Here is a 24,271-nt window from a genome sequence, read left to right on the forward strand (position 1 = left end):
GCGGCTGGGGGCCTCAGCCAGCCGCTCGGGCCAGCGCGCGGGAGCCGGCGACCTGCCTGTGCGGTTCAGAAGGGCCTAGGCCGCCGCACCCCACCCCCAGCCCCTGCAGTTGCTCCTCTTGACTGGCGGCCAGCGGCTCCCAGAAGGGGCCAGGCCCGCAGAGCGGTGCCCTGGCCAGGCCACCCTGGCTTGTCATTGAGCCATTAGGAGTCGCGTGTGCGCCCCTGGCTGGAAGCTCAGAGGGCCAGAGCCTGAACACAAACGTGGGGTTCGTTGGCTCTCTGCCGCCTTTTCCGCTTTCGGGCCCAGATCCGCTGTGACCGACCATGGATGGGCTCCCTGTTTCCACTTCCCGCAGATTGTCCAAGGTGTCAAGGGACGCGCACACCCGCCCCAGGCCGGGCCCGCTTCAGTGTCACTCTGTGCGGGGTCGTCAGCCAGGCCCGGATTTGCAGGGCGGGGGAGCGGGCTTGGGGCCCCAGTGACAGTGGCGTGAGGAGTCCAGGCGCGAGAAAACCTTCAGCCGGCGCAGGTGGCTGTGGTGGTTTGGTTTCCACGGCACAGTTATGCCATAGCTGAAGGTTGATTGCAAATTAAGCAGCCAAGAGCTCATCGGGGCAGATGAGCTGCAGACGAGCCGAGGCCGGTCCAGGAGCCTTCCAGAAGTTGCCGGTGCAGGCCGGCCTCTCCTGAGGGCTGGGCGTGTCCGGTGCTGTCCACAGCACCGGCTCTTCTTCCTGCATGCGAGTGGAGCCAGCAACCGTGTCAACCAAACAGGGAGGAAAAATCATGCTTGGGAGAGAGACTAAAGAGGCAGCCGGCTCCTGGCCACTCCCTGGATGTGACATGTTGGCAGGACAGTGCTGGCCACTGAGCTTTGCTCGATAAAAACCGAATGGAAATGAGATGAAGTGGTGCCACTTCTCTCTGTGGAGATGACTCCTGGGTATTCAGAGAGGAGAAATGGACCCCTCTGAAATGAAGTCACTACTCAGTAGTGTCATCAGTTTGCAGCGGGCCCTCCCTGGTGGCACAACCTGCTTGGTTGAAGCTCAGCACCACACAGCTAGAAGCAGCTGCTTCAGCATGAGTTCGATCCTCTGCCAGGGAGGTGACCCACATGGCGCAGCAGACCTCATTAACTTGTGGAGTAGGGACATGGAGGTCCCAGTGGCATACATCCCTGTATTTTATTATTTATCTAGTTTCAGGGTTTTCATGGCTTCTTATATTTATTTCCCAGGGAAAAGTCACATGTGGCTTTTGAGTGTGTGAAGTCACAGTGACTCACAGCTTTCTATCTTAATGTAAAGCAGCCACTGGACCAGGAGCTGGGAATTCAGTGAGGAAAAGAGATAGGCGCGGGCCCTATGAATCTGTCTGAAGAGGCAAATCTCATCAAGTTTTGGCTTGGAAATAATCATTTTGAGTTTAAAGACATGAAAAACTGTCCCCCACTTGCCGGGGTGCCAACATTTTAGAAACTGACCATCCAGTTATGTCATTCTTACCTGTCTGAAGGGTCTGACCAAGGAGTTTTTACATCTTTCCAGCTCTGTAGGCGAGTGGAAATTTTTCAGTTTGTCCTTTGAATTTTAAAATAAGCAGGTGTGATAGACATGGCAGAGATGATGGAGCAAAGAGAATAAACATCTATAGCCCCACTGACCTTACATGAGTCACTGTAACATCTGTGTGTTAGCTGACCTTGGTATTGACTTCTGAAGCAGTATCTCCGTGAGACCACAGGGACAGTGCAACTACATCAAATGGAAAATGCTCAGGGTGCATTTTCCCAAGTCTGAGCCCCAAGTCTAGAGTTGTGGTAAGAGAAGACGGAGTCAGGAGAATTAGGAATAGGGGCGCTGTGGACCCCGCCCTCCCAAGCAATCACCTACTCTGAGATCAGAGTGAGACTGATCTCCAGGGATGCAAAGGAACTTGGGGTGAGGACAATGGGGGTGGAAACCATTGGAACGCAAGCCATGTTCCAAGTGAAATAAAATCCCTCTTTTAGAGAAAACCCCCCAAGTATGTCAAGAAAGATGGGTTTTCATGCATCAAAGAAAAATAAGAAAAAGTAGGTAACATCTAGATCTATAGCCTGGTGAGCATGTTGGTTTTGAAAATTAAAAGCCTGGAAATACTACATTCCTGGTCTAGGCGGATTAAATAGAATTTATATAAAAGCAATAAACTGAGACTATCTTGGGTCCTTACCTGTCCTCTCCAAAGTTTAATATCAGTAAGCAGCAAACTAATATACTGAATGTGTATATTTGGAAAAATACTAGCAAACAGTTCTCATAGATACTAATATGGATTGAAAGTGAAATATGAAATGATGAAGAAATGCATACTAGATAAGTGCTACCAAAAAAAGAGATAGATATATGTAAATTAGGGCAATAAGTTGAAAAGTAATCACATGAGAACAAGGACTTTAAAGTAATCCAACTTTCTATCTTTAATAAAATTATAATTACAAACATGTCTACATAGTAGCATCATAGCATTATTTATGCATATAGCCCAAAGTGCTCTCCTGTGTATGTTTTTTTTTTGTTTTTTTTTTTTGGTGGGGAGCAGGTTCTGTAACTTATAATGGACTAAAAAATCAAAATCAGCATTTCCACTGAGGAAGTGAAGAAAATAAAACAGAACTACACAGAGGATCATGTTCAAAAATATGAATGAATTCATTAGGAAACAGATGAAATAGGAAAACTTTGGAGCTCACTGGAGGTTAAAAAAAAGAAAAAGCACCACAACATTTAGACCCTTAACGAAGATTAGTCAATAACTCCCTATCAGGTAGATTCTGTCACCAAACACTACGGAAGTGAGAAGAAGAAAACTGATACTGGGAGTTAGTGAAGAAAGATGTTGGAGAAACTGAGAAATTAGCAGAATGAGGACCTGGAATCAGGGAGTGGTGGGACATATTCATCAAGCGAACAAATCCTAAGACCTTTTAGGGATCCAACCAGCAGAACAACAGAGAACATGGGTGGGTAAGAAACCAGGACTTCAGGCTTGGCTGAGTGTGGTTATTTTTGTCTTCTTGTGTCTAATGAAAACATCTAAATACTTAATCTCTCAGTTAATAGTACTTACAACTGTTTTTTTTTTTCTGTTTGTTCTCTATTATAAATATGAAATCCACAGAAGATTAGTTTCATATATACTTGGAGGAGGAAGTGATTTTTTTTTTTTTTACTTTTTTATTTCTGAAGAATATAAACGAAGGAAGCCTGTATCAGACAAGGTACCAGTCAGTGATGGCTTAATGTGCTATTGAATATATGTTACAAAATTTGCTGAGGTTTAAAAAAAAATAGTCCTAGATTTTATAAAACCAGTATAGGACTTTTGTCAAGATTGAAACTCAACTATTTGTCTGAGAAGCTAAAGCACAGAGATTAAAATATAAAGAAATATATAAAGATTTGGAAAGTCTCTCCTGAAATATGTTTTCCATTGTCCTCAATTCAATATGTGTCAGTACTTCTTGGAGAAAAAAAAAAAAAATTAAACCTTGGGGAGCCTGCAGATAATTTTCTACCTTTTTAGTAAGTCAAAATTTAGAGCAATTTAAAAACCTTCCTATTTGAACTAGACAATTTGTGACCTTCCTTCCAAGAAATGATAGTCTTTTAAAATATATATTCTACATCAGACGATTGTAGAAAAGTCAAGAACAGACTTGATTTTATCTTCTCATTAAAAAAAAATTATTCTGATTGAAGGAATCTATTCCATTTAGTTTTCTAGGGGCAAATTCTTAAGTTCCACTAGGAAAGCTTGAGAAAAGAATTTACTATATATTCACAGCTATATATCAAAATTTTCATCTTAATTTTCTCTTGTGCCTGTATTGGCTAGAACCGGTGTATCATTGCCGCCCCCAAACCATGAATCTTGACGAGGAATGGTCACCTGCTCTTGGCAGTGTGGCACAAGTGATCCATCCCTAGTTGGCACCAGGGCTGGGAGGGTTTGTAGGGTATTTTAAAACCATCTTTTCCCAGGCTCTTCCCTAGAAGTTTCCGATCAAGTGTGCGTGAGGTGAAGGACCTATTTGAGATTTAAAATCCTCACTGGATGATTCAGATGTTAAGTCTTCTTCGGAAACTGCTATTTAAAACCATCTGCCTTCTTTGTGCAAACTTTTGTGAATCCTTATTACAAAATTAGCCGCAGATACAGAGGTTTCCTTCGGATAAACCCCCTGTTTAAATGTAATATGGAGAATTTTTGAAAACCACTGTTTTATTTATTATTGTATTATTTTTATTGAGGTGACCTTGGTTTACCACACTAAATTTAGGGTTCAGGGGCACACCTCTTCAGATGCATGCTATCATATCACACCCACTAGCAAGGCACTGATGGTGCTCCCCCACAGTTTGTGGGTCCCTCCTGCCCCTTGTTTCCACCCCCTCTGATAGTCTCAATGCAGCAGTCAGGTTGCTAGGATTTGTTTTGCATTTTGCACCACCCATGGAGACTGTTCTGTGCCTTTTATAGGCTGTTTTGCAGGCTAGATCAAGATTTGGGGAAGACCAAGACATAGAGGGGAAAGGAGAGATTGGTGCTGTGAGTCCAGGGGTGAAATTTCCAGCCTAGGTTAGTTCTCCCAGGGCACTGGTAAGACTCAGCTACCTAAAGAGGAAACAGTGCAGCCGCCTGCTTTTCCTCTAAGCAGGAGCCGAATTCTGATTCCAGGGAAAGATGCTTCTAACCCGTTTGGTTTCAGAGCAAAGGCGACGACTCAGGGGACTGAAGACAGGTTGCTCGAGAGTGGTCCGAGGACTGGCCTTGCCCTGTGGGGCATCCATGTACCACTCAAGCTTCACTATTTAGACTTGGGAGAGGCTAGAAATCAGAGCCCTCCCCCCCCTCTGCCCCCATCTCTGATCTCTGGGAAAGAAGTTTCTGTCCCCAATGTCATGGAAGGTCAGGTTGAAAGACTGGACAGCGGAACACTGCAGGAGCTAATGATCAGCCATCAGAAAGTGACCTTGGCCAGGGCACCCTCTTCCTCCTCCAAGCCTCAGCCTCATCTGCTGGTTGGTAATAACACACAGCTGCCCCCGGCGTGTGAGCAGATGAGATAATGCACACAAGGCTGTGGACTGACACATCAGGACCCCAGCAAACGTGAGGTGCAGTCTGCTTAAGCGCAAAACTAATTGACTTTCTATTTTACTTGTTTTAATGAATTGATCATTTTTTTAAAAAGATTTATTTATGCATACAGAACTGGGGTACAGTTCAGAGGGGCAGGGGCGGTGAGAGGATTCACCAGAGACAGAGTGGGGAGCAGAACAGGCAGATTGACAAAGTGCATTGCTGAGAGGAGCAGCGGGCGGGTCAGGAGAGGTCTGCCGCGCCATGTGGGTCAGCTCCCTGGCCGGGGATCAAACTTGTGCTGAAGCAGCTGTTGCATCACCAGGGAGGGCCCTAAAATCCATCATTATTGCAAAAAGAATTGTATGACAGTTCTTGAAGCTACATAGTAAGAATCCAATTCCTTGTGGCCTCTTCCCCCAAGTCTCCCCACTCCCACAACTGCCCCAAGGAAACAACTCTGAATTCTGAACTTGCTTCCAGCTCCTATAGATCTGGCCAAGCTTCCCTGGCTTTGTCTGTGCGATGGGGATCATAGGAAAAATGACCCCAGAGTGGTGTGAAGGATTTGGAAATAGTTCCTCACACAGGCCAACTTTTCATAAATGTTAGCCCTCATTTTTCAAGAGGGAAACAAAACAAAGCAAAAAAACAACAACAACAAAGGATCCATAATACTTAAACTTGATTCTCTCCTAAAGTTATGCTCACTAGTGAACAGACCATCGTTACCCTCTCCATAGCTAAAATGCATAGATAGCCGAGCAGTTTTAAGAGGGTGCCCATGCATGTTCTCATGGAACTCGCTACCGCACAAAGCCCTTTCTGCAGACTGACAGTCCTTCTCTCACGCTTCCCACCTCTCACATGGTTACTCGAATACAGTAGATAAGTTTATGACAATATAATGTCAATGCACCATTTTTGGAAACTTTTAAACAGTTTTATTGAGTAAATAGCTCCACTGGGTCTGGAGTAGCTTCCTGGGAGGACAGAGAATACTGCAGAGAAGCCACAACCTTGACTGTGTTGCAAGCTTTGGAATTTGAGTGTGACAAGGAGACTTCTTGGTAAATCTCTTCATTCTGCCCAGTCCAGCCTCTGCAGGGAAACTTATAACCTCTTAGCCTGTATCACAACTGCAGTCGACTTTTTTGTTTGCACTTTCTGAGTATATTCTGGGAAGAATTTATGAGACTGAAATGGACAGTGGGAAATTAAGAAATCTGTCAACCTCAGGAAGTTAAGACAGTTGTCTCTCTACTACTTGATGTAAGATCATCAGGTGGGAGTTACTAAATGCTTCCCCCCCGCCACCCCGAAGTTTAAGAAAGACATAATCAAAGCACAAAAGAACAGTTCTACAGTTCACCTCATGGAAAAATGCAAGATGATTTCAGTAACCTGGAAAGTGACATTTAGTTCGATTTGATGAGAAATTTGATGAATTCTTGCCAGCAAAAAAGATACAGTTTTATAAATGTGTGACTGAAAAACCATAAAATGAATCATATAGTAAAATTGATTTCAGTTTCTAGAGATGAGAAATGCCTGTACTATTTTTTACAAACAAGAGTTGCCAAGAGTTTGTAATGACCAGATGTATCATTAGCACATGTTTAAAAGAAGAACGTTTCTTTTTATTATTATTTAATATGATACTTACATTTTAATTTCATAGTTCTGATAGCCACATTGTCTCGACTCAGATCCTGGTCACACCGATGTCTGCATTTTCTCATCTGTGAAATTCTTCTGAAATTGGATGACATGCTATAGGTCATCTTTAGAAGGAGGCCTGGCATGTGGCCAGCCTGTTGTTACCTGGCGGTCAGAATCATTTGGAAGGAAATTGCTCAACCAGCCCACTGCTTACCATAGGATCTGCCTTCCTTCCAAACCATTCCATCACCTTTCTGTGAAGTATATGTGGGCACAAGTGCCTACGTGTTTAAGCATTGTTTTCTGTCTTATGAAACACCCAGGCAAGGGAACATCTGTTTTTACATGTCATTATTATTAAGACCAGGAGACCATCTTTAACATTAAATTTGCTTATTTATTTTCTTACGTTGTTGTTAACTTGTGGGCAGTCTTGATTCCTCCTCTCCAATGAGGTCCTGTAGCTCCCCCCCACCACAGCACCCATGGTCCATCACAGTCCCTGGTGCTCCTCTTCCCCTGTTCTGACTTCCCTCCCTCTGCCTCTCCTGCTGGATGCCATAGATCTATGGTCATCTTGCAAGTGTTGCCTCTTTCCTGCCCTTTTGTTCACTTCCTGTATATGCCACATGTAAGTGAAATCAACCTATTTTTATGTTTTTCCTTCTGACTTATTTATTTCAGCATCATCCCGTCTTGCTTCATCTATATTGCTGCAAATGGTATGAGTTTATCTTTTTGATTGCTGAGTAATATTCCATTGTGTAGATATAACACATCTTCTTGATCTATTCACAAGATGCAATTATTGGTACCCCAGTGGTGACTGCTGGGGTTCTGGAAACCCAAGGGAAAGAATCCTGTGCTAGGTGAGCATGGGGGCTGTCGTAGGGGAGGCATGGAAGGAAGAGCCGGGTGACCAGAGGAGGACACATCTTTGGGCCCCGCGCACAAGACAAAAATGAAGGAGGAAAGGAGGGGAGTTTCAGCCTTTAGAGATGAGTTAAGAGGTGCCTGCTGGACAGAGAGATGATTCACCAAAGGCGCTGAGGCGGCTGCACCCTGGGAGATGGTGGAAGGGCAGGTGAGGATGAGGTGGAGCTGAAGAGCAGAAAATAAGAAGAATAGTGCATTAAAAAAACCCAAGGCATAAAACCTGTGGGGCTCTATTCGTCTGTTCTGAACAGACATGTCTTTTGATGAGAAGGAAAGTTGACAAGACGGAATGGACAGTCTAACTTTACAGAAATAACGACAGTTGGCAGTTTCCAGATTAGGAATAACCAGCCCCTTCCTCTTCACTATGTTGGTGTGATGCTGAAGGACACCTGAGGATTTACATATGCCCGTGGCAATACGCATTCAGGACTCTTGTTTGAATGTAGATATTGAGGGTTTACTGTTTTGAGCTCTGGGCCATTTGAAAAAGAGAGGAGAAATACTTGAAATAAGAACGAATATGATAGAGGTCAGCTAAAATACTGATAACCTCAAGCCCACTCTCTCCCAGAATACAAGGGGGGCCTTCCTCAGCTATGAATTTGGCCTCAATGTAGAAAGCTGTGTTTACATCTGTTTACCCGGCAAGGCCTTGCACATTGAAGAACGTCGGTGAACACAGGGGATGGTAAAGACTCAGTCGCTGCGGACGTAATCGCCGGGCCGCCACACATGGGGACATGAACCAAGAGGAGGCCCGGGACATACACAGGCAGCAACATCATTCGGAGGACAGGGGCTGGGGAGTGCAGTTGCAGTGCAAACCCAGGAGAGCCACAGGAAGAGACGAGCTTCGGGAGTGCAAGCTCCTGACAGTTAAAGAAAACAATGTTCCTGTTCATTTTATCGAGAACGGGTTGGAATGGTGAAAGGAAAGAGCAGATCCCCAATAGAAGTAGGATGTTGCCATCCCAGAACACAGAGCTGGATTTGAACCATTGCAAGAGGACAGTGAGCCGACCTCTGTCCTCCTCCTGAGGCGCCATTAGCTGTTTCTCAGCAAAGGTGAACAGTGAACCCACTGGAAGCTGTCTCCTACTGCTGAGCTACTTCAACACCAACTATTTTTAATAAGTGCCCAAAAGCCATATTTTTCAAATTCAGTGTTCCGTGTTCCACCTAAGGAAAGATACTTCTATAAACAAACAAACAAAAACATTAGGTTAAAAATATCTAACAGTGGACAGACAAAGATACACAGAAGCAATTTCCTATCAAATTAATAAGCTCACCTAGGAAACATAAATATCGCTGAGGCTTTATCAGGGGAACGATAGGTCTGGCCACTGTTTTATCGATCCAACACGAATGCCTGAATGTGGCAAACACTTCTGTGATAAGGAGGGTTATTACAGTCCACAGCCTCACGTGAGTTTGGGGCTCTTCCTGTGTTTATGACTTGAACTTATATTACCACTTGAATGTTTTGTACAAGACTTAATATTTTAAAATCAGGCGGAACACCAAGGATTCAGGAGCTGGTTGTTTATTATCTGGTGCATGACTAGGTTCTGTCCGAGGTAGAGCATTTTTCTTGGGCATCATTTGGTTTAGGGACTTGACAGCAGGTGAGTAGGGTGAATGTGGTTAAAAGTGCTTAGACCTCAATTCCAATATGTGTTTTGGGGATCCCCACACCAACAAGCAGTTCTCTCTGACATTGGCTGGGTGTCCTATAACTCAATTCCGATGCTGCCTCTCAGGGAACAGTATCGGATTCCCTGGGTTATGGGCTCCATGTTACAAGATCACCCCCCCTCCCCCCAGCTGCCAGTTACCTGTGCCTCTGGCCGGCGGCTCTAGATTGGGCTTCTGATGGTCCTTCTCCTTGGGTTCAGATGCCAGTGGCTATTCTTGTAGTTCCGATCAGCTAGTCGTGAGCCAGACGATCCCAGGGTCCCCTTCTCATTCCATTGATTTGCTAGAGTGGTTCACAGAATTTGGAGAAACAGTTAAATCACTGCATTACTTGTTTATCATGAAAAGGCTCTAACTCAGGAGCATCCAGCTGGAAGAGCTGCAGTGGGCAGGGGACATGCGTGTCAACCACGAGTGCTCAGACCTGCTCCTTTTACTTTGGGCATTTTATGGCTGCTTCGGGGACATGAGTGTTGACTCCAGGGCCAGGGAGTGGAACTGAAAATTCCAAACTGCTAATCACCTGGTTGTTTCTGCTGACAAGCAGTGAACAACTTAAGTGGGGTGCAAAGGACCCAAGAACGTAACAGGAGAAACTTAATGCCCTCAATAGCTAGAGAAAATTTCAAGGGTTTTAGGAGCTTTATGGCAGAAACAAGAACTAAGACTAAATACATACTATTACAAGTCACAGTACCACAATGTGTAAAAACTCATGTCATTCATTATAATTGTAGTGTTGCTAGTCAGCATGGAGATTTATGAGAAAGGGAATCCGATGTCTACTTCTGTACATAAGCCAATCCATAATGCAAACCAAAAGTGGTTTGGATTCAAATTAATATCTGCTTACTTACATACACATTTGTATTAAAAGGTTTGTGGAATTCATGTGCAAAAGTTCATATTTATACTTCAAAAATTTTCGGACTGTACCAGATCCTAAGAGCACTAAATGGCCACGGAGAAGTCTCCATTGACTCACTGGACATGGTCTTCTCGCTGGTGGGTCATAACATTCTCTGGTGTGATCTAGAACAACATTGTGGAGCCACTCTGTTCCCTCCTTTGAGTTAGCTGTGTGATCTTGAAGGATTTCTAAACATTCGTTATCAGTTTTCAGATACGTAGGAGTCTGTCATCCAAAAGGCTTCCCAAATTGAGGCCACCAGGTGTTCCCCCACAGTAAGTCAGACAACGAGCATCATTTGAATATTCTGCATCTATCTACATATCGATGTCAAGAGTCCCTCACTGCAATTATGTAAAATAAAATTAATTAGCGCAGCCTACTGCAAAGCCCGTATTCAAATCCAATATCCAGGGCAAAGCAGCCTGGACATACCTAGCACATCTTAAAGCCAATTAGCCTGATTTCCTCAGGGAAGAGGAGGGTGTGTTAGCACAGATGGAAGAGGGATTGGATTCAGCACGAGCCTGTGCCGAGCTAGTGTGTTACTCCCTTTTCCTGTGGGAACTGCAGCCATGTGCACCCAGAGAGATCCAAGGAGAGCAGATAGGAGAGGAGAGCTCACGCCTGGTGCTGAAGTGTCCACATCTTCGTGATGTAGCTTGTCCACGCCTGTGAGCATGGAGGACACTCCCCTCCTTCCCCTGCCTCGTCGTCTGCAGGGGCCAAGTCAAAACCTTAGGCTTTGCCATCAGACCAGGCCTCCTTTACATGGCAGGTTATTTACTGCTCGGAGAATGTGATTCTCGTGCTTGCATAAAAGACAAGCGGCTGCTTCTCCCTCTTGGCAGGCTTAACTGATTTATCACTGCTAAATGTCCCCCAAATAGTATATACCCCAGCAGTGAGCATCTCTGCTTTCTTTAAGAGCCAGTACAAGTGAGAAGTCTCTCTGTGGACCCAGGGTGAGGAGGCACCTTTCTAGCATCTCCTATTAAGCTACACTCGCTTACTGCTTGTGTTCTGGCAGTCCGACCCATTGCAGCCCTTCTTCAAGGGCTGTTGGTTGGCGGGAGGTGGTAGCTTTGGGCACCGGTAGGTGACTGGTACCTCAGGAAGGAGATGACTCACAATTGTGGGCATTTAAGTGGCAAGCAGGCATCTCATCTCTGAATTTACTTCAGAGTCACTGGATAAAGAGACAGAACCACAGCATCCACAAAAGGAAAATAAACTCCATTTAGAGGTGGTCCTGCACCTTCTCTCTAGCTCCCTTCATCTCGGATGGTGGGATCACACTGATGAGACTCAAGGAGAGAAACAGGCGTAGAGATCCAGGGAAGAGGCACTTGTCTGAAGAGTCAGAGCTACATTGAAAGAAGCTTGGGCATCAAACTAACACATTTCAGTTTGCACTGGAGATAACAGGGATGCTTCATGACTGAAGCAGGAGAGTGATGTGGAAGGAAATGGAAAGGCAGGAAGGAGTCAAGCAGAGTGGTCTGGAGGCAGAGGAGAGGAAGGGCCACTGGAAAGGACAGGAGACCAGGCATCACCGTGGCCAGAGTAAAGCACGAGACAAGCTCTGGAGAGGAGGAGCGCCTTCCTCACTTTGGCACTGACCTTGAGTGCAGTTGTGTCCTTGAGTCTTCTCTCTATTGTGGGTGGAAGGATGGCAATGGGAGATCAACTTGGGAAAGAGGAATGTCTCTGAGTGTCCTGTGCAGTGAACCCAGGGCAATTTTGGGGAGATTCGAGCACTTCTTCCGGCGTGGCCAGCTACATTCTGACTCGGGCGTCCTGTGAGTGGAGGCAGGTCTGGGCATGTGAACATGTACCTCGAAAATTCTAATTCCCTGTGTTCACCCTGAGCAGTAAGGCTGTTTCTCCCCAGTTCCTCTAGACACGGGGCTCTATACTGGCATGCAGGCCGCTTACGAGGAAGTGGGTAGGATTGAGGGGATCCAAGCTATTATTGTCACTGATTTTTATCTCATCCTTTAAAAACTATCGGCATGTATTTATTACCTGCAACAGACGGGATGTGTGTGGCTGGCAAGTGCCTTGCATTTTGGGGGCTCCGTTTTTGAGATGAGGGCAAAGGTAGCTTCAGCGGCTAATCCACCCTCTCTCCCTACCCAGACTGTGCCTTTGAGCTTGCTCACCGGAGCTAACTCCAGCATGCTGAAGAGGAAGCAGAGCTCCAGGGTGGAAGCCCAACCCGTCACTGACTTTGGGCCTGACGAGTCCCTGTCGGACAGTGCAGACATCCTCTGGATTAACAAACCAGTAAGTTTCTTCTTGGAAGGCTTGCCTAAAAGAAATTTAATCCATTGAACTCAAAAATCCTGTATCGTTGGCTTCGAGACATCTGTTGGGGCTCAATAGATAGAGCATTCTTGGAGTCTGGAAGTTGAAAATAATTCAGATGAAATATCAGAGCTCTCCTCTGAGTTACTGGAGAAGAAAGATGTGGGGGGTGGGATGGGGAGGGGGGTGTGGTCTTCTCCCTCCAAGTCTATGCACTAATATCTGCATCATACAGAGTAGACAGAAGAATGCCACCTCTCAGGCTGATGCAAAGCTGGCATCCAAGATGAGGAGTCTATTCTTGCAAATGTTTACTTCTAGTTCTCTGCATGTATGAAAATGCCAGAGGTACTCAAGTGTTTGGAATTTAAGGTCTCTGAAGTTGCAAGTGTTGAGTAAAAGGAAGGGTCAATAACATAGCGGGTAGGTCATTGAAGAACTTGTCTACCCTGCTGCTGAGTTCAGTGAGTGGGAATCTGATGGGGTCTGCGCTCCTGGTCTTTGTAACCAGCCTGGCGGCCTGGGCGGCTCGGCACGTTCATGGCACCGTCCAAAGTCCACTCTGCACCCCAGAGCAGCCTGGCGCACACCTGACTTGAAGAAAGGGGCCATTCCTCCCCAGAGCTTGACTCGTCCTTGACCTTGGGCAAGGTGATGCCCGGTCTCCGGCCCTTTCCAGTGGCCCTTCCTCTCTTCCTCCAGACTACTCTCCCTCCTGCGATTCCAAATCTGATCCCGCCATCCTCCTGCCTTAGTTGCTGAAGCATCGCTGTAGTCTGCACTGCAAATTGAAATGCATCAGTATGACACCAGGCTCTTACACTCTGGCTCTGAATTTTCAGGCAGGTGCCCCTTTCTGGGATCTCCACATCTGTGTCCCCCCGACCCTCATCACGGCGCGCTGCCCCCAGCTACCACTCCCTTGGGGCACTCCCCAGCCCGTCTCCCTTGATGAGTCAATTCTTCCTCTGTCACTGCTGCTCCAATGTCACCCCAGCCCCCCCCATTCTGGAAGTTTCCTTATTTGATCACAGGAAACAGTGAACCTGTTCTGTTGCCACTTATTCGGTATTTGTATCACCTGTGTGGTGCGTACTGCATGCACACTCACTTATTTTACTTTATAATATAATAGTTTATTTTTACATCATGTTGTGCCTTTTCCCACCTCCGTTGTAATCCCCGTGGGCTTCCCATCACCAAATGACCCGTGTGACATCACCATAGTCCTGTGCACTTCCCCCCACCCCCACCATTTTTTATCCCATTCCCCACTCCACCCCCATAAAATGTCTCTGGTATATAGTTGTTCGTTATTGTTGATATTTTCTCCCCTGGCCTAGATGCTCACTTTTAATTCTTCCATGTTATAATCAGGTAAAGGGGCCACGTGGAAATACAGCTGTGTCAGGCAGTGCATGTCACATGGCTGTGAGTCGCCCGGGTTTCCCATTGCCATGTCCTCAGAGCCCTGCGTCACTGGGGGCCTGGCTCAGTCGCCCCACTGGGAGCTGAAGGAACAGATTCAGACCCTCCAGCGGCCCTTAGTGTTCACTATGGACGGCGCTTTCCCAGAGCTTCTGAGACACCAGAATTGGTGCCTCGGAGGTGCCGACTGAAGTGATTAAGGATTAATTAGAATTCTTTCTCTAGATTCAGAGCAGATTTGTTGTGGAGGAACTCATCTTCTGAAGCTCTTTCGTGTAATTAGAGCCTTAGTGTTGGAGGTCCAGATGGGCCCACTTCACACGCGGATGTTTATTGACGTGCTTCCAAATTGCATGGAGAATACAGCAAGCCTTGAATTAAAGTTAATTACCCATGACTTATAGGGTATGGATTTAGGGGCATTTTGTCTGCATGAAAATATGTCAGATTAATATTGCTACCCACTCACCAGCCTACAAGGTTCTGAATCTCTGCAAAGTTCTAGCCATTTTGGTTTTTTGTTTGTTTGTTTTTCTGTTTTTCATCTTGGGTGCTTGCTAGCTTGGCAAGCTAGCGGTCCATCTAGTGTGAAACGAAACATACTTTTTTTGAGAGGCGTGTAACACTGAAGGAGTAACAAGTCTTTGTATATATCCAGGATAACCAATAAATGGCATATTTAAATTATGATTGCAAATTGGATGTTAGTGAATTAACTAGATTCAAGTAATTTTTTATTATAAGATACTGTATATGGATAATTGTGTTTTGTACATAGACACATCTATGTCCAGATACACATACACACATTTACCTTTAATTCTTACATGTTAGTTGGGGCTAAGGAAAAAAATCCTCACACATATTGTGTGTTTCTAGAATTGCTCAGAAACTCCTATTTTATAATTATGGAAGGTCTGCCTGGGCTAAATGTGAATAAAACATGTTCCGCAAAATAAAAATGAAGTCCCTTTACTATCTTTAGAAAATGAAAGATGAGTTCATATTTTAAAATACGTTTATACAAGGATGTTACATGTCAGGTACAATAGAAAGCATTTTAAATTTTTCTCTTTTTTTTTAAATTAACTATTTTTCTTAAACTGTTGTAAATTTGGGGACATTACTTGTTTTTTCTCCCTTAGTTGCTGTCCCTGTGTGGTAAACTTATGCAGTGGAATATTACTCAGTGATCAAAAAGGATAAAATTCCTTGTAATAAGCATTTCTTGTGCTCCAGGCTTGCCCATACGATTGATATCAGGGAAATTTCAGTAAATATAATCTGGCCCCTGATTCTAGATGCTCAGAGCATATTACAAAGTGTAGAATAGCACATCAGCTTCCTACACGAGGAAGGACACATTTGAATGGCATCGGGATCTCCATTGTTGCAGACATAGGAAGGCTCCCAGGAACATGTGCTTGATGTAGAGGCTCAGGTCCGAGTGTTGGTCCTTCTAATGCTGGTGCAGAAAAGTGGCCAGCCTGCCTGGACCTAGTGAACTAAACCGCAGAACTAAACTGCGGGAATAGTAAGAACATGTTTAGCCCATCGCGGCACTCCGCTGCCTTCGCTTTGCATTTTTGTCTTTCCTTATCTCATTCTGGGGAGCAGTGTGATCTGTCCGCGCAGCTTCCAGGCGCGCAGTAACCCCTCCCGCCGCTCTTGCAGTGGGTGCATTCTCTGCTGCGCTTGTGCGCCATCATCAGCGTCATCTCCGTCTGCATGAACACGCCCGTGACCTTCGAGCACTACCCTCCGCTCCAGTACGTGACCTTCACTCTGGATACGCTGCTCATGTTCCTCTACACGGCCGAGATGATAGCGAAGATGCACATCCGAGGCATCGTCAGGGTGAGTACGTGCGCTTCTTGATTGGAGCTAATAACCACCATGCGTTAGCTTCTAAGTCAGCTTAGTAGCTTTGCCCTATGCCCGTTGGTCAAGCACAGCACGGCTGATGAGTGGGGAATGGTGACTCGGTGTAAGTTTTAATTTGCATATCTCTTTTGAGAGTGAGGTTGAGGCTGATGTTATGTATATAAAGGCCACTTTCAGGTTATATTTTGATAAAAATTTGGGCACTCTGTGTGTGCTGGGGTCCTTAACCTGTTGAGGTGGAAGCTGCTCGTATTTAACGGTCTTTGCTGGTGGGTGTTCCTGGCCAACGCAGTTCTTCCTAGCCCAGATTTTGGGCAGCCTTCGCCTTCTTCCCAGTGTTCTGTTGTATCGTAGGGGAGTGTTTTCTAGTTCTTCTCAAATAGATTTTGCATGTTTTATCTCATATTTACACCCTGGTAGTTTACTTTACCTTTGGTGTGACATCTTAATTTTCCATGATGTATTAATAAAGGCTCTTGAACTCCAGATGTTCTGTTACAGCCTGCTACTTTACTAAATTTGCTGAGTTCCTATATTAGTTGTAGTAGTTTTCCCACTCATTCTTTTGGTATTTCCATGCCATCGTATCCTATGCAAATAATGATAGGTTTGTCTTTCCTTCTAATTCTTATTTCTACATGTTTTCATTGGTTTAGTTGGATCAGTTAATGTTTGCCCACAACATTGTAAATAATATTGAAACAGTGAGTCCCTGGTTTATCAAGGGACTTCTACTGTTTCCTCATTCAGTAATATGAAGAATTTGGGCTGAAATGACATATATTTTATCAGGTTAAGAAAATAAACAATTTTTGAAAATGGTGTCAGGAATAACTTTTAAATTTTATTGGATGCTTTTTTTTTTTTTCTTAGCTATTATAGTCTTGGCCCATCCTATATCCCTGGAAAAATCATTTTGAATGGGTAGTGACATAGTTTGACTCTGTATTAATGCGAAATTTGTCTGTTATTCTAGTCCTTGTTTTAATAGTCCTTGTTTTAAATTCTGTTTAACCATTGTCAGGTTTTGATATCAGGCTTGTCCATGTTTGTGTATGGAATTCACTCTGCGTTCTACAGTAGTCTGACCCTAGTCTAGTAGAAGTGACACCATTTTCTTCATGATTTTGATTTGCATTTCCCCAATGATTACTGAAATTGAACACCTTTCATGTATTTGTTGGGTGTTTCTGTGTCTTCTTTTGAGAAATGTCTATTCAGGTCCTTTGCCCTTTCAAAAACATTAAGCTACTATTGTGGTTGAGTTGTATTAGTACATTAGTCATCCAGATGTGTACTTTAGAGACATACGATTTTTTAGTTGACAATTAAAAGGCTGGGACAAAAAGCACCCAACAGCTAAACTTTTGATCCAGCTTAGTTCAAGCAGGAAAATCATTTGTTACAGTAAAATTATGTTTCTAATTTGAATTTTATTGATTTGCATTTTTGTATAATGTGCTTTGGTTGTACAGTGATGTGAGCAATGACTACACATGGCATGTATATAAGTCATATCATAATAAAGTACATCAGTCCACACAGGGGTGATGCCTTTTACAGGATCTCTTGTGGCTCAAATTCGAATCTTGTCAATAGCTCTATGAGAGATTAAAGAGGAACTATGAAGAACTTGTCTGCCAAAACCTATTTTTCATGAAATAACTTTATTTTTTTCTACTTTGATTCATTTATCAACAACACTCAATTTTTACCCTCTTTGACCAGAACAATTTGCAATTATGTGCTGCTTATACACAACAGGACCAGTGTTTTTCCTGTTTACATGGGAATATTGTGGATATGTGCGTGTGTGTGTCGAGTTCTGATCTAAGCATCAGGTAGACACTCAGTTTATGTGTCGCATCGTCTGGAACACAGTTGTATATTTTTGCTGTTAAAATATTAAATGTTTAATATGCACTGATTTCCAACTAAAATATTTCTAAGAAACAGTCACATTTAGTTATTAAGTAATACCAGTATGTCATATGCCTTCAGTATGGAAGGGTAAGTGTGACTTGATGTATAATATGTCTAAATTTAGGGCTGCTAGTCTTTCATTTTTTGAAGGATGTGTTCCTTGCATAACACCATTTCAGCCCAAATAAAACATTTCTCGAAGTCAGCCATTATATAGTGCCTATCCATCATTCACAGCTCTCTAAAATTATTCCTCGCCTGGTTTGGTAATGTCACATTACCCCTAAAATTCATACTTAGTGCTTAAGCTAATGTGATCTAATAATGCCTAGTTTATAAAATTATCTACAAACCAAGCCCAGAAACTTTACTTTTCAAAACAAAAGTACTGAAATACAGTACATTTTCCATACTAATACAAAAGTACTAGAAAGAGGCTTTCTATGATTGCCCATTAATTTTATCAATCTAGTGGTTTAACTTATTAAACAATGCATGAATACATATTTAAGATACTAATAAGATGGTTAAGATGGATGTGTAATATAAATATGAGTTATATTCTTAAACACAAGCACAATTTGGAAGTTTCCTTTGAATCACTGAGACATTTAGTTTTCATTGAATTAACATTGGTTTACAACATATTATGCTATTTAGAGGGATAGGATCACACCTCCTCCGATGTATGTCACCACACCTCACCCACTGCCAGGACACCCACAATCCTGCCCCATCATTCATTGGGTCCCCTCCAGACTTTATTCTCTGCCCTGCCTCTGTCTTGTAGTCACAATTCAGTAGTCAGATCTCTAGAGTTTTTGTTGGATTTTTAAAAAAGATTTATGCTATTTATTTATGCATGCAAGAACTGGGGAGTAGACCAGAGGTGCAGGGGGGCGGAAGGGTGAGAGGAGTCACAAGAGACAGAGGTGGGAGCAGAGCAGTCAGGTTATCTGAAATCCACTGCTGAGGGGAGTGGCAGGCAGATCGGAGAGCTCTGCTGTGCCATGTGGGTCACTCCTTGGCTGGGCATCGAACTCGTGCTGCAGTGGCTGGCGATTGTTGATAGTGCTGAGACCTTGTGCCATCAGGGAGGCCACCCAGCATTTGTCCTTCTCCTTCTGGTTTACTTTGGTTAGCATCATGCCCTCCAGCCCCATCCGTGTTGCTGCATATGGCAAGTTTATCTTTTCTTATGGCTGAGTAGGGATCCACTGCGCGGATGCAGACATCTTTCTAATGAATTCATCTGTCTGTGGGTGCCTGGCTTGTTTCCATCACTTGGCTAACATGTAATGACCCTCACAGTGAATTGGTCACTGCTCTAGGGGAAGGGACAGAAGGACCAGAAACCCTGTCCTCAGAGAATAGATGGCCACTTGGGAACAGGCTACTGTAGCGGGCGACTCCCCAGCATTTGCTTCCAGTCAGTTCCCGAGAACTTAATAGAGAACATATTTTTGCAAAGTAGGAGCCTGTATTTCCCTTATTCAGCAAGAAACTACTAATGTATTATGGCAGCTTCAGCCAGCTTCTCTAGCTATTGCTCATCACTCTAACACTAGTTAACAAAGTATTGGGTGTTTCTGTAGACAGCATTTTACACACTAACACTCAGTAATCTGAACTGATTAAATACACTGGCAGATGTTCTCTATGACCTAACAGAAATGGGTATACACGCTCTTATGTAAAGAAATATATTTAAGAAACTAAAGAACTAATATGTTAAAGTTTTGTCTACCATATTGAATTGCTGTCATCAGTTGTAAACGGCAATATCACTTTACAAGTCCCTAAAAATGAAAGCATGCTGCTAATTACTGTTTTAAGATGTAAACTGGTAATTGAGACATCAGTCATAAGATGCCTCCTAAATTCAGAAACGTTTAACTGTTTTAGGGAAGTGGGGGCTGTGGAGGGGACCAGACAGTGTGGGTTAGAATTGGTGAAAAGGACCAGTAGACCCAGGTTGGTAGACTCGAGTCCAGAGCCCCTAAGAGGCTAAGGGGAGAAGGCGGTAGGAAAGAAGAAGTTGGTGATGTGCTGTAGGCAGATAATGCCAGCCAAGATTTCACCCAAAAGGATGACAGGGCCAGGGTGCCTTGGCCTCTCCCCCTGCTGCAGGACTCACGGACTCTTACATCTCAGCACACAGCAGATTCGCTGTAGCACTTCTGCTGTTCCCATAGAGACTTGCGGGAAAATATATTTGCAGATATAAATAGTGACCGTATAGACAGTGTGATCTCAGCGAGAGGCCTTTCGTATTTTGTGGAAATGCCATAGTGGTGGCCTGCAAAAGGTGTGGGGTGACACTATAATGAAAAATTCTGCTTGGGGTTATCAGAGAAACCCTGAAGAATGACCAGTGTGAAGTGACGTCTCAGAGGACAAGTCAGTGTGGTTTATGGTCAGCGTAATGGGACAGGAGGCTCGGTGGGACAGCCTGGTACTTTAGAGAGAGCTAGAAACAGATATCACAGATGGGATGCAGAGAGGGCGGGAAGCAGAGATGGCTGAGGAGGGCCCTGCATGGCCAGCAAGGAGCTCAGTTTCCTTCTGTGGGGTTCACATGGGAAGCTGCACCTTCTGATTTATATTTGAAAATTCACCGTGGAGACAACATACTTGATGTACTACAGGAAAGAGAAATTGAAAGTGGAATGTCCTCTGGGCCAGAAAGTCTCAGCAATGATTGGAGGAATGTGCCTGTTGGAAGGATTTCACATCTCTTACAACACCTTCCAAATGCAGGTGTCTGCCCACTAATTCCCACTTTCCCATAATCTGTTTCTAATTGCCTTCCCAGTAATTTCTGTGCCGAGAGGCATTCTCGCTCCCTGCATCCCTGGAGGCGCACTGGACCATTTGGGTGATGTATGTTGGTGCTGCTGTAGAGCATCCCAGGGTTTGCAGGCCGAACTCTCCAGGCAATTCTCAGTTGTCTGTTTTCCATCTGGCGATAGACCTAGGTAAAGGGAGCATGCATCCTCAGAGCACTACTGAAATAATAAATAATAACGCTGAGGCACAGTGACAGATGGGCCCTGGGAACCCCGAACAATAAATCATGTGCCCATGAAACCGTGCACATCATTTTGTAACTGCAAAATAGACTCCTATAAATGTCTTCAGCTTAATGTGCTTGGTTTCTTTGCTTGTTAAGTACTTGCTTGGCAATTTAAGTTATTCACTTAGACTGGATAATTGATTGGCAGCCTCTGAGTGTTTACCTATATAAAAATTGAATGACAGCTCTGGACTAACTCATCTCTGCAGCCCCCTGCTTGCCGATACGGCCGGTAGTTCAAGCTTCTCCTCTCTGCTTTTCTTCCTGATAATCTAACAACAGACAAATCAAGCCTTTCTTTCCTAGCTATGGTGCTGGCTTTGCTGCAGCCCTATCAGGCATTCCTGTGTATAAGATTCTGGTTACACATTTTGGAAGCAGAGAAGAGGGACCGCTTACTATTTACAAATATTGTCACAAACATGCTTCAGTAGAATTCTCTAGGTTGAATCATAGTGGCTTTAATCAGTTACGGTTAAGAGCTTTCAAAATACAAACGGGAGAAAAGACAATTTGATAGATGTATCAAACACAAAATGGAATGTGATAATATATTTCCAAATGAGAATATATTTCAAAGCTGGATTCTATTATATTTATTAAACCATATTTTCAGCATCACAAGCATTATTGATTATCAATAATGATAAACGTGACATCAGTTTCAATTCAGTTATATTTACAACTACATTGAAATGCACACCTTATATAAACCTTGATCCCCTTCCTATTTGTATGGCCCCATCTCTGCTTATTCAGATTGTACTAAGTTAGAAATATCCAGAAAACGTCTCATAATCTCATTTGAGGTATTTCATCACCACACAAGGACAGAATCTTAGTTTCCCAATGTTAAGTTGGAAGGTATTATGACTTTTCTCATCTCGCCAGGAGTCAAATGATCATTTTCCTTAAGGAACAATACTAGTAGTTTCAGTGAACAGATTGACAAATGGAAGCGATCATAAATTATATGCACCGCTGCTTACTGTAGGCTTTGTACTCTGCAAATACTCTCTAAGATACTGCATATGTGCTAACTGAGTTATCATTTCAGACCTGTTGTGTATTTCACTCTGTGCTGGGACCCTAGGGAAACCACTCCAAATTTCCCGATATAAAATTTCAGTGTGCTCCCAGTCCTCAGCACAAACCCAAACATTTACAATCAAGAACAGGACGTTTGGGCCCTCCCTTGTGGCGCAGCTGGTTAAAGCACAGCACTGTGAAGCTTGCTGCAGCTGCTTCAGCACGAGTTCCATCCCCAGCCAGGGAGGTGACCCACATGGCACAGCAGACCTCTCCTGTCTCCCCGCTGCTTCCCTCAGGAGTGTGCTTCATCAGTCTTCCTGTTCTGCTCCCCACTCTGTCTCTGGGTCTCTGGTGAATCCTCTCACCCTTTGCACCTCTGGCCTGTACCTCAGTTCTGTATGTATATAAACAAATAAATCTTTAAAAAAAAAAAAAACTTCTTTTCCAGGGTAGCACCCAATGACAGGGTTAGAGAAATTTTAAGTGGGTGGCCCAAAATGCACAATTAGATCTGTTCAGTTGGCGGGACTGAGGGAAATGCATCAAACAGCCGGATGGGAGTATTGGGTGAGTGACACAGCATGAACGTTGCTTATGTCCATGAACCAATTGTTGCTTGTCGTTTGATGCGTGAGCTGAGATGATGGTCAGGTTAGATTGTGGTTTTGTTGAGAGTGGAGGAAACAGTTGGCATCGCGTTGGAGGGCTTTTCAGGAAGACAGCACAGCGCGGAGAGCAAAGAATACTGAAGAGAAGGTTTTAACATGGTTTCCAAGGTGGGAAAACCTGTTCATGGTTTTTCTCCCCTCTACTCCTATATAACACTGCTAATTAAAGCTTTTGAAGAATATTGACTATCTCCAAGAGACATGGACCAGAAAATAATATGTAAAACTATGCCTAGTGGATTAAAATACGTTGCCTATTTTGCCAGCAAAGTCTAAAGCAGCCGGTTAATTGACCATGACACATTAGCTGCCGCCAGTGTTCTTGGCGAAAGCACTCTGCCACTGTGGATTTCTGGGACGTCCGAGGCAGGAAGCATGCCAGGCGAAGCAAGCAAAATTAATTCCTAATTCACAAATAATTGTATACATTATGTAACAGAAGCGTTGCTAAGCCAGTTTTTGTAATACACGATAATTAGAAATTAGAATGTGTTTGAAGTTTTTTTTAAAATTCTGATCTCCACTGGCGCTTTTAAGTGAGTTAAAGTAGTCCATCCTTTTGCATAGTTCAGAACACACTTGGGGTCAGCTTGGCGACATCCACCGCGGTCACAAACAAAGTTCTATAGTACAGAATCACTACAGCCAGCCGCTGTGTGTGGGCGCTAGCTTTCCATTCAGACGTGGTGAGGCCCATGGCTATCAAATCTGGCTGCATTTGTGCCAACTGTTTGTGAAAGTTAAAGTGTTTACCTTTTAAAATTTTAATTTTGAAAATCTGTTTGAAAAAATGGAAAGCGCGAGCGTTAATCAGAGGACACATATTGGATCCAGGTGAAAAGCTTGTCTTCCCCCGCTCTCGTCCTGGCGCTTCAGTTCTGCTCCTGGGAAGCACCGCTGCTTAGCTTCACCTTTATATTTTGAATAATCTTCAACATAATGAAAAAATTCTCCTCCTGTACCTTATTGAGTATAATTCATGAGTAGAGCAAATCATCAGCATCTAAAGAAGTTATCATATTAAAATGCATATAACAGTTTTTAATGACAAAAAAAGAAATGAAGTGATAATGCTTTTATGGGGAAGATGCGTATAAACTTTTGTTAGCCTGATTGTGTGCAGGTGAACCCAGCGATCTGTAACAGTTTTTTCCCCTGTCTAACATTCACTTTTAATTGTTCCTATTTTTAAAATAGTTCTCTGTTGAGGTCCATTACATATAGTTTTCATTTGGGGGATTTTTTTCATTTTTTAATACAGTCACAGGTATGCTTAGTTCTTCCAATAGAGACCAAGTGCTATTTTTCTCTTTTTGTCTAACACACAAGTAAAGAACACATTTTAAAAATAAAAGCCCTTTTGAACATACTCACTTATTTTTATTCATAACAGTTGTCAACATATAATGTACTGCATAGTTTTCATTTTTAAATCAACTGAGACTGTGGGTTACATCAGGGCAGGAGACTTTCTTTGGCTCACTGGTGTATCTCTGCGGCCTTATACTGATACAGAGCAGTCTCTGCGCATGAGTGAGTGACTGAACAAGCCAAGGAATTGATTTAATGAACTGAGCAGCTACATGGAAACTTCAGAGTACAACTTTA

General features: G+C 43.7%; 1 protein-coding gene across 1 annotated transcript in view; it reads left to right on the top strand.

The window, feature by feature from the left end:
- Positions 1-12,487: 12,487 nt before the first annotated feature.
- The window catches only part of NALCN (sodium leak channel, non selective), a 222,990-nt gene continuing 211,206 nt past the window's right edge, over positions 12,488-24,271 (top strand). The window contains exons 1-2 of the mRNA XM_004680052.2: positions 12,488-12,631; positions 15,755-15,937. Of these exons, the coding sequence (XP_004680109.1) occupies positions 12,524-12,631; positions 15,755-15,937 (291 nt within the window). The 5' untranslated portion in view covers positions 12,488-12,523. The remainder of the gene's footprint in view (positions 12,632-15,754; positions 15,938-24,271) is intronic.

This window comes from Condylura cristata, unplaced genomic scaffold (assembly GCF_000260355.1).
Source record: "Condylura cristata isolate star-nosed mole 26May11 unplaced genomic scaffold, ConCri1.0 scaffold00010, whole genome shotgun sequence".
Classification (NCBI taxonomy): domain Eukaryota; kingdom Metazoa; phylum Chordata; class Mammalia; order Eulipotyphla; family Talpidae; genus Condylura; species Condylura cristata.